The 9,862-nt window shown below is 42.7% G+C and overlaps 2 protein-coding genes across 3 annotated transcripts; one reads left to right on the top strand and one right to left on the bottom strand.

The window, feature by feature from the left end:
• Window positions 1–1,941: 1,941 nt before the first annotated feature.
• LOC137944852 (uncharacterized TPR repeat-containing protein At1g05150-like) lies at window positions 1,942–4,858 on the top strand. Its single transcript, XM_068790624.1, has one exon. It carries the CDS (start codon window positions 2,310–2,312, stop codon window positions 4,704–4,706), a length of 2,397 nt encoding a protein of 798 aa, XP_068646725.1. The 5' UTR covers window positions 1,942–2,309; the 3' UTR covers window positions 4,707–4,858.
• A 2,761-nt stretch (window positions 4,859–7,619) lies between these two features.
• On the bottom strand, window positions 7,620–9,552 carry LOC137944851 (fructose-bisphosphate aldolase 1, chloroplastic). 2 transcript variants are annotated; one of them, XM_068790623.1, is made up of 6 exons: window positions 9,274–9,552; window positions 8,895–9,164; window positions 8,693–8,802; window positions 8,522–8,612; window positions 8,147–8,420; window positions 7,620–8,072 (listed from the first exon to the last, which is right to left on the bottom strand). In XM_068790623.1, exons 1-6 carry the CDS (start codon window positions 9,436–9,438, stop codon window positions 7,771–7,773), a joined length of 1,212 nt encoding a protein of 403 aa, XP_068646724.1. In that variant the 5' UTR covers window positions 9,439–9,552; the 3' UTR covers window positions 7,620–7,770. The 2 variants fall into 2 exon arrangements, with proteins under 2 accessions (XP_068646724.1, XP_068646723.1); XM_068790622.1 differs by having other exon boundaries at window positions 8,151–8,420; window positions 9,274–9,533.
• Between the last annotated feature and the right edge of the window lie 310 nt (window positions 9,553–9,862).

The following is a 9,862-nucleotide window of genomic DNA, read 5'->3' as shown; positions in this document are numbered from 1 at the left end:
TGGCTTGAGGTCTTGTATTGAATTTACCGATTCTTTTGCAAAACATTTTGGTATTTTATCTTTTGAAGGAAATACATCTGAGATGTTTTGAGTTATAAATATTAGCTTAATTTAGTTTAAGTTTTATTATTATCAAAATATATCTGAGACTTGTCTTTCCTTCTCCTACTTCTATGCATTTGCCTGACCATTGGACTTCCCACCCTTTTGGTCACTATGAAAACCTTCTTCCTTCTTTGTTCTTTGTCTTCTACCCTTTGTCTCTGTAGCTCTCCAACCAGTTGTTCCCTACATAGTTCTCGCTGCCTATGTTCTTGCGAAGCCAGGTATGCTGCGATCTCAGTGACCACACCCTACCTTCTTGTTGATTTTTACATGAAAGATGAAATCGCAACGGTGACCACCGTTTTGTTCTACAAAAGCTTCATGTCGCGGCTGCTCAACTCAATCTGGCATCCTCTTCCATTGGAGGCCCTCTTCCGTTGGCAACTCGACTAGACTCCCCTGTTCAGCTTCTTCCATTGAAAAGAAAATGAAGAAGAAGAAGGGAGACACAGATCGCAAATCCTGGAAACTGAGCACGATTGTGGTATTCATGCTTCTATCTTCATTGAAACAAAAACAAATATGTCTATTTGTAGGCAAAAAGATTTTTTTAAATTTTAGACTCCAAATGGGATTATTCCTCTTCTTCTCTCGATCTCTAAGAAACTTGCTTAGTTTGCAACTTGTTTAATTTTTTTTTGTTTTTTTAACTAAAGAAGCTTCCTGTTATCAAATTTCTTTTACCTTTTACATTCACTTTCGGCAATGGAAGACAGTTCCAATAATCCCTCTTTTTATTTGATGTTTCTCTGCTCCGTAGTTTCTGCAAAAACATAAAATCCAGTTTCCATTATAACTCTGTTCAAGTTGATGGTCTCAGGTAGCTCAGAAGCATCATCATTCGCTCTCATAGCTTAAAAAGAAAGAAAATCCTTTTACTTGTACCGAAAGGGTGAACGATGATTGATTGCCGAACATGGTACAAAACTACATATTGTTTCCATCAATTCTTCAACTTTTTGCACTTTATTGGTCCTGCTAAAGGGACAGAAATCGGAAAAAAACCAGTGAGACAACTCTAGACCGAGCTATCTATTTTCTCCATGGGTCGACGAATCTGCTGGGTGGAACCGTACTTGATCAGATTGAGTGGATTTGACTGGACTTATCTCGTATATTTTTCTGAGACTCTCACTTGATTGAAGAGGAGTTCGCTTCTGAAAATTTACAGGATTTCAGGAGGAGCCAGTTAAGTTCCAGTCTTGAGTGGATGATCTTTGCCTCATATGACTGAGTAACGAACTTTCTTTTTTCAGGAGGGGGTGCCTGCCAATGGCTCCTGCGAATCCTGTACAAGCATAAATGAATTCCTACATGATCAAATTCATAAAGAGAATTTAAACAGAAGAGTGAACAGTTATTTGCCTCCAATCATGGTGATCAAATTCTAAAAGTTAAAAGATTATCTCGTCTTACAAACTAATCAAACAAAACTTAGACCATACTCATGAATGGGTGGGGCTTTTTAGGATTGGATCTTCAAGCAATCTTCCTGTTCATAATTGAGAGAAACAAGGCAAATGATGTAAAGGTCTTGAGATTAGTGATCAATTATTCTAAAGGATGTCACTCTGCCGCAAAAAGCAATGAAGTTGAAATTGGGACCATTTTTGTTTTTGTTTTCAAGACCTTCCAAATGTTGGAGCTTCAGGCTGTCTTCAAGCTGTCTTCACTTATTTACTGCAGGTCAATAAATCAAGCAGGAACCATGACCCTCCTTTTCTGTTTTTTTCTACTCTAAGTAGGATACCTAGATTCGATTTCATTATTCTTGATTAGATTTTAAAGAGATGAGACCTACTTAATTATTTATCTGACTGGCAGTTTAGTTTGAGCCTCACACGTAGTGGGATCCATTGCAGCAGAAACCCGTCATCTCTTGCTCCATTAATTCTGCGCCTCTTTTGTTCTTCTTCCTCTTCTCCTTTCTCCTTTCTCCTCCTTATCCTCCTTCTTTTCCAACGAAATTCCTCCGCATTCCATTCGTTTTTACTTCTCCCGAGGCTCAACGATCACAGAGATAAAGAGAACTAAGAGAAGGCAAGGGGAGAATCCAGTCGACAGAGGGGAAAGCGGGTGAAAAAGGGAGGTAAAAGGAAGCGATTCCTAGAAAGAGAAAGAGGGTCGAGCTCTTTCCGTCTCTCTGTGAACAGTGGCTCTTTCTATTTCTCAGATCTGAGCGGAGGAAGAGGGAGTGAGGAGGCATGGCTGCCAGAGGCGGACGAGCTGAGAAGGTGAAGAGGATATTCCAGCAATTCGACTCGAACCGTGACGGCGGCCTGAACCGGCAGGAAATGGCGGCACTGGTCGTGGCTGTGAACCCGCGGGTGAAGTTCAGTGATGAGCAGATAAATGCGATTCTCGACGAGGTTTTTCGCACTTACGGGGAGTTCATTGACGGGGAGAAGGGTCTCACGTACGATGGGCTTCTCCGTACTTACGACGACGGCGCCGGGGACGTCGACCGGGATTTCGACGCTCTTGGGCTCGATCTCGACTCGGGCGTCTCGTTTGTATCTGAGGCCTCTTCGTCTTCCATCGCCGACGAGAGGGCACCTGTCGGTGAGCCCCTTAAGAAGGAGAGGACCGCCGCCTGGGCTGCCTCGCCCAACCATGGTATCGTGTTCGACGAAACGTGGAAGCTTGTGGATGATTTGGAGATTCTCATCAAGCGACTGAGGACGAAGCAGATGAAGGACGGGAAGATTAAAGGGGACAATTCGGATACTTTCTCTGACACCGCTGGGTGGTCTAGGGAGCTGGGTCCCGGCGAGTGCGACAGGAGGATCTACTGGGAGGAGAGCGGGACTGATTACATTCAGTTTGCGAAGGAGGTGGCCGGTCTTCGAGGTCGTGCCAATAGTGCTCGTTCGCGGGAAGAGGCCTTCGACGGGCACATGGCAATTGGTCGTGTGCTGTACGAGCACCACCTGTTTAAAGAGGGCTTAATCAGCTTCCAGCGCGCCTGTGAGCTGCAGCCGGCCGATGCGCGACCGCATTTCCGCACCGGAAACACCCTTTATGCTCTGGGCCAGTTCTCGAAAGCCAAAGAGGAATTTTTACTAGCTATGGATGCAGCCGAGGCGGGTGGAACTCAATGGACTTACCTCCTGCCTCAAATCCATGTTAATCTCGGCATTGCTCTAGAAGGAGAAGGTATGGTTCTCAGTGCCTGTGAGCATTACAGAGAAGCTGCAATTCTCTGCCCTACACATTACCGAGCTTTGAAGCTTCTGGGAAGTGCTCTTTTTGGGGTTGGGGAGTATCTGGCAGCTGTGAAAGCTTTAGAAGAGGCAATTTTCCTGAAACCTGACTATGCAGATGCGCATTGTGACCTGGGCTCTGCTCTACATGCCATGGGTGAGGACGAGAGGGCAATTCAGGAGTTTCAGAAGGCGATTGATCTTCGTCCCGGGCATATTGATGCTCTATACAATCTTGGTGGGCTTTTTATGGATGTGGGAAGGTATCAACGAGCTTCAGAAATGTACACTCGGGTGCTTGCCGTTTGGCCAAACAATTGGCGGGCTCAGTTGAACAAGGCTGTCTCACTGTTAGGGGCTGGTGAGGCAGAGGAAGCAAGAAAGGCACTTAAAGAGGCATTTAAGATGACAAATCGAGTTGAAATATATGATGCAATTGCACATATGAAAGTACTAAACAAGAAGAAATTTAGAAATGACAGCAGCGGAGACGGGGAGGCACCTTATGTTGTGATAGAGCCTTCTAAGTTTAAGCGTGTCAGTAGGAAAACAACAGTAAGGCAAGACCTTGCAAATGCACTTGAGATCAGGGCTTTTCAAAAGGTCACTAGATTGAGCCGTTGTGATGTGAATTTACTGAAAAAGGAAATGAATGAAACGGATGTTCCCATATCTTATTCAGGCAGCGGGGCTCCCGAGAAATCAATTCGGAAGGCTGCTTTGGAGGTTATCCTCCAAAAGTTTCTTCATTTTCTTAGGCCTGAGACATTTCAAGGATCTGTTAGAGCAATTAACGAGAAGATATTATCGGTACTGGATGGCTCTGGTTCTGGAAGAACTGATTTGGGTATGTTCTTTGCTGTTCTAGCACCAATTTGCAATGGGTCATCAGAGAAGCGTAAGAGAACAGTTTTTGATGCCCTTTTGTGGCGGCCTGGAAATGAAGGTGGGGCTCAGATCAGAAAAAGTGATGCAATGACTTATATTAAGTTGTTAAGAGCTGTTTATATTCCTTCTCCTGGTTTAAGTGACTTGATGGAAGTACATGGAGAGGCTGATGTTTCTATGGTTTCATTTCCTGAATTTGTTGAAATGTTTGATGATCCTGATTGGGGATTTGGCATCATGGTTACTTTATTGAAGCTTGAACATGGGGATAGGACTCGTCATGGTCACCATGTTTGTGCTATTTGTCGCTACCCAATTATTGGGTCACGGTTCAAAGAGACACGGTGTCAATTCAGCTTGTGTAATCGGTGCTATAGTGAAGGAAAGGTTCCCTCAGCCTTCAAAAGAGAAGAGTACAAGTTCAAAGAGTATGGAAAAGAGGCTCAAGCTGTGAAAGATAAGTGCATGTTTTTTAGTTTGCATTCTAAGAGCTCCATAAATGATCCTTAGCTGATGGTTGTTGAGTTTGTTCCTAATGTTTGGTGGTCCTGTACTATGAGAGTTGTTCTTTTGTTGTGTGAAAGTTTGTAGAAGTGTTTAGTTGCAACTCATGTTCTTGTAAAGTGGATATACTAGGAAGCAACTCATAATTCTTTCCTCAATGGAATTCTCCATAGTAATTCTTAGGTTTCTGTTTTTTTCTTTTATTCAAATTTTTAATATTTAATGAGGTGAAATGCAGCATGAGATAAACATTTTATGTCCCACCTCATTGATCGGTTATCTTCTTATATTGATTTTCAAAAACAAACAAAGAATCTGCTTATGTATTATTTTTCATCTTTTTTTTGATATATAATAAAGATGACAACAGATATCATTGAGAAGAGAAAAACAGTTAGACAGATGTACATGACAGACCCCAAAGGGGATGTTCCAGAGATCAAAAGCAGTCAAAGCAATTAAAAGAAGAACAATATCATTTTTCATCTAAAAACTTCATTTTACAGAAAAAAGGATACGTTGTTGGAATGCTCTCAGGAACCTTGAGAATGCTGGGGCTTGTTCTTCAGCAAGCCCCTCTTTGATTGATCACTTTCTGGTATCAGATATCATTCTTTAATCTTAAATCTTTTCAAGTCTTAAACAGACTAATGAACGAGTTCTTGAAAATGATCTCGAGTTTTGAATTGATCTTTTCAAAACTAGAAATTCTGTGAAAACTTTGACAAGATGAAAGGAAAGTAATTCCTTGGATTGGCATTCTCAAAATCTGTGGAGTAGCACAAATAACCAGGTGTGCATGAGAAGCTACCTTCTTATCAGCATTTGCAAGATTTAGATTTTGAACTGTTAACTTTAGCAGCATGAGAAGCTACTTGGAAGAGCCAAGGGATGATTTAGATTTTGAACTATTAACTTTAGCAGCATGAGAAGCTACTTGGAAGAGCCAAGGGATGATTTAGATTTTGAACAATTGAAGGAAGGCCCCAAGGAACCTATAGTATGATGGTCTGCTGGGTCCTACGAAAAGGTTTTAGAATTACTGAAGTTCTCTTATTGACTGGGATGCTCGGAACATTCTGATGCAGTGAATGAGTTATATGTCTTTACCCAGGTTTTGTTAGTTGATTTATTTTATTTTAATCTATTACTATCACCACATCATGAATTTGAGGGAATTGCTGTTTTCAGATGGCAGCTGCAACTGGTGCTTTTTGTGATTATTCTTTTTTATGACTACGAGAAAAGAGGAATCCATTGAAATCGCTCCCAAGGGAGCGAGTACAATAAGAGACAAACTACGAAGTAAAAATATGGAGATAAGAGACTAGCAAGGAAAGAGAAAAAGGGGGCCAAAGTGGAAGTGATGATCGAACAACGAAGTGCTGTCCCTTCTCTAGCTAATGTGTCAGCTTAGTTGTTTGTGCTTCTAAGGTTTGTGATTGTTTGTTGATCAAGATAATAATTGTTATTTAACAAGAAGTGTGTGTTGATGGGAAGCTGCACATCCCAAGAGGCAGCAAGGTAATTTGTTCTTTTAGGAGTATGCATCCAGGAGACCTAAGAGGCCCTGCATACATCCTTGATATCGTTGTTAGTCCTGGGAGAATGAGGGCCATGTGGGTCTTGTTCACGTTTATTTGGCTCACTTTTTTTCTCTTGTTAATAGTATCGTTTATGATCATTTTTGTGAAAATGATGACATTTGGTACTGCCACAGCTGCAAAATTATGTTGCCTCTTCTCCATGTTCCCTGTTAGGTTATCAAACCAAACCTGTAACATTTAACTGTTGTTTACTATCCCTTGTGCCATTAATCGTGTTGCAGAAATTCTAAAGCCTATACATTGAACTGAATTTGAAATAGGATTGCTACTCAGTTTTGGCCTAATCAGCTTATAATGTTACTCCAGTAGGCTCTGAAGTTCTTATGGTTTGTTGATTTAAGAAATCAACAAAAGATTAAAAATGTGAAGCTTTTGGGCATGTTTGGCCTTTATAGATGATCAAGCTGTATTAACTCCTTCGTCATTGTTTTGGAACCCAAATTGTCAAACTTCATTTCCACCATTAATTTGATATGTGATTCGTCCTTAAAAAGAATATCCATTCATTCCTAGCGTAAAATTCTTCTTTATCGACAAATTTATGGTGGCAAAGCAGTTTGTGTCTTTCTGGCATTCAAAATGAGTCAGTTCTTGTGCCTGTCTCATTGTTCATAAACCTTGAGTGTCAACATGAAAGTTTTTCTATCAACACCTGTATGACAGAAATAAACAGTTGCAATATTTTTGCCCGTGATTGTCATAATGCTGTTAGGGTTGTGCAGAAAGCAAGTTTTTCACTAGTATCATTGAGCTACTATTGTAGTAAACTATCTCCATTAACTTTGCAGAGTGAGATACATATTTGCTCTTGATGTTAAAGCAGTTGCAGAGGGGTGATAAAGAAGTTTGCTGAATTTAAAGCCGTCCTTACATATAAAAGTTAATTTTTTTGCTAAATCTCAGTCGTTTTCATGCTTATGTAGATATACAGGAAACTATTCTTCCATTAGAGGCTCCTGCGTGTGATGATAATCGATGAGATTACATTCTATTGCTTTTATTTGAGCCGCATATTTTATACTTTAAAGTTTCATTTACTGTGGGAGACTAGTACTTGAGGAACAGATAAAGAAAAAGATTACTTCTTCTTCCATATTCAGGATTTGACATTTTTAGTTTGCATTTTTTCTGTCAAAAAATCTCAGTTGGCTATAAGCAAATTGTGTAAATAGGGTGATTCATTTCTAGATATTTTATCTCTCTTCAAATTTGGTATGAACAGTAAAATACTTGTTTTTTTTAATCATTTTCAACTGTTCTAGATTGTTGGATTGGATCTGAATCCAACTTTGATCATGATAAGGCAATTGAATTAGTGGCTAACCTCAACACTCAAGATTTTATTAAAGTGGCTAAAATACTAAGTAAAAATCAAAAATAGTTTTTCATGCCTATCTATAGTGGAAGAAGCACGCTGAAAGGGTGCCTGCTTCTGCTTCTTCTATAGAGGACACTCGAAGTTTTTATAACATCATCCCAGCCAGCTTTAGTAAGTGTAGCCCTTGACAAACATCCCTTTTTTGGACTCCTCCGACTCTCCCTCGCCTGTGTACTTGCCGAGCTGCGCCACAGAGTTGGCCTGAGCTCTCACCAACAGGGTTTCCTGAGCCGCCTTGACGTTCTCCGGCCTTCCTCCCCAGGTCTTCAGGCAGGTGTTCTGCAGGGCTCTTGCGTATGAGAAAGACACATGCCACGGGTTGGGACTCTGGTTCATGGCGTTCAGGTTCAGTGTCGCCTCCACCTCGGATTGCCCTCCGGACAAGAACTGCACAACAGAATATTCGTGTTTGTTGAAATGCGCCTGTAGGTGATGAATGATGAATTGTTTCAGAGAGGGACTCACCATGATTCCAGGAACGGCCGGGGGGATTCTCCTCTTGAGAAGCTTGAGGGTGTACTCGGCGACTTTTTCAGGTGTGGCCTTCTCCTTGCATTCGGCACCGGGGGTGACCATGCTGGGCTTGAGGAGGATACCCTCGAACATGACGTTGTTCTCAGCGAGGTAGAAGAACACCTCGGCCCACACCTTTTGAGCTACCTCGAAGGTCCTGTCGATGCCATGTTCACCGTCCAGCAGGATCTCCGGCTCGACGATAGGTACCAGACCGTTGTCCTTGAGAACATCATCAAATAATTTGTTTAATTAAATCGTTTCTTCAATTCCTTTCAGCCATCCATGAAAAAGAGATCACAAAGACGACGATGATTGCTTACTTGTGAGATGGCGGCGTAGCGAGCAAGTCCCCAGGCGGCTTCCTTGACTGCTAGAGCTGATGGGCCGTTGGGAATGCTCACGACGGTTCGCCTGAAAACGAAAACCAGTAAGCAGAAACACCCAGACGCAGTACCACTCAGACCAGTTCAGACTCAAGAGAGAGACGATACCATTTGGCGAAACGGGCACCCTGCTGGTAGTAAGCGGCGGAGCGAGATGCGAGCCCGTCAAGACCCTGGCACCAGGACTCGTCGTTGGAGCCAGTCAAAGGCACAAGACCCTGCAATCATCATACAAAGTAATTAACAGTGCTTTCATTTACACAGCGAGTTCGCCATTAAAGAGAAGAGCTTCTATGATCTACATCCTTACCTTGTCCACCTTAATGCCAGGAACGATGTTCTGATTCTTGAGGACGTCGACCATCTTCTGCCCCTCAGTGGTGGACTGGTAGAGAGTCTCTTCGAACAAGATGGCCCCAGAGATGTAGTTCCCAAGTCCTGGCGCGGACACCAACAGGGTCCGGTAAGCCTGGCGGTTAGCCTCCGTGTTCTCCAACCCAATCGACGCCAACCTCTTCCCGCAAGTCGCGTTCGATTCGTCCATTGCCAAAATCCCACGTCCCGGAGAAGCAATCGTTTTCTATCACCCAACACAGCACATCACCATCCAGTTCACAATTCACCCAAAAAAAAGAAAAAAAGGAAAAAGAAACAAACTGAACCCGAAAGCCTTTTCCCAACTAACTTACCGCAGTCTTGATCAGTTCGTCAGCGTAGGACGCCCGAACGGAGACCACCGCCGGAGCAGCATGGGTACGGAAGGACTTGGCCGAGGGAAGGCAGAGGGATTGACCCTTTACCCACTCGGACTTGTCAAGAACCGGAGACGCCTTGAGGAGCGAAGCTGACGCCATGTCTTCCCTGTAAAACCTTGCCGGCGGCGGAGACTCCCAAAGAACGACCAATGACCGGAGAGCAGAATTTAGCAGAGCAGGGGCTGGATTGCACCACCCTCACTAGCCGCACATTTATAAATTCTCCTCGTTTCATTAGAGATGTCACGTTTGAGGCTGAAATCCTCCAGCAAATCGCAGCTCGCCTTATCAGCTTACATGACAGGTGGGGAAGCGATTTCCGACCGTAGATTCGGAGTCCGGTAGGATGTGATGGAAAATAACAGGGAATTCTTTTCTTGTGGTTTCCGTAAATTGGAGAGAAAATGGTTTCTTTGATTTGGACTCTGGTAATGAAGACAAGGCGAGTTGGGACGGAAGGGCTGATTTCGTGGGAAGATTCTTAGTGAAATCTGAGGATAAGATTTTGTTGGGAATTTGATTT

The sequence above is a fragment of the Aristolochia californica genome, unplaced genomic scaffold, assembly GCF_029961685.1.
Source record: "Aristolochia californica isolate CCGP_79_NKW_82.1479 unplaced genomic scaffold, dmAriCali1.0.hap1 SCAF_11, whole genome shotgun sequence".
NCBI lineage: Eukaryota > Viridiplantae > Streptophyta > Magnoliopsida > Piperales > Aristolochiaceae > Aristolochia > Aristolochia californica.
The sequence above is the reverse complement of the archived record's forward strand: the minus strand, read 5'-3'. Positions and strand labels throughout refer to the sequence as shown.

What these genes read in the sequence shown, in the direction of transcription:
- LOC137944852 (XM_068790624.1), top strand. Translation starts at nt 2,310, where the DNA reads ATGGCTGCCAGAGGCGGACGAGCTGAGAAGGTGAAGAGGATATTCCAG.
- LOC137944851 (XM_068790623.1), bottom strand. Translation starts at nt 9,438, where the DNA reads ATGGCGTCAGCTTCGCTCCTCAAGGCGTCTCCGGTTCTTGACAAGTCC. An exon ending in GGTGCCCGTTTCGCCAAATG is followed by an intron (nt 8,613 to 8,692) that starts GTATCGTCTCTC and finishes TTTCGTTTTCAG; the next exon opens with GCGAACCGTCGTGAGCATTC. An exon ending in GCTACGCCGCCATCTCACAA is followed by an intron (nt 8,421 to 8,521) that starts GTAAGCAATCAT and finishes GATGTTCTCAAG; the next exon opens with GACAACGGTCTGGTACCTAT.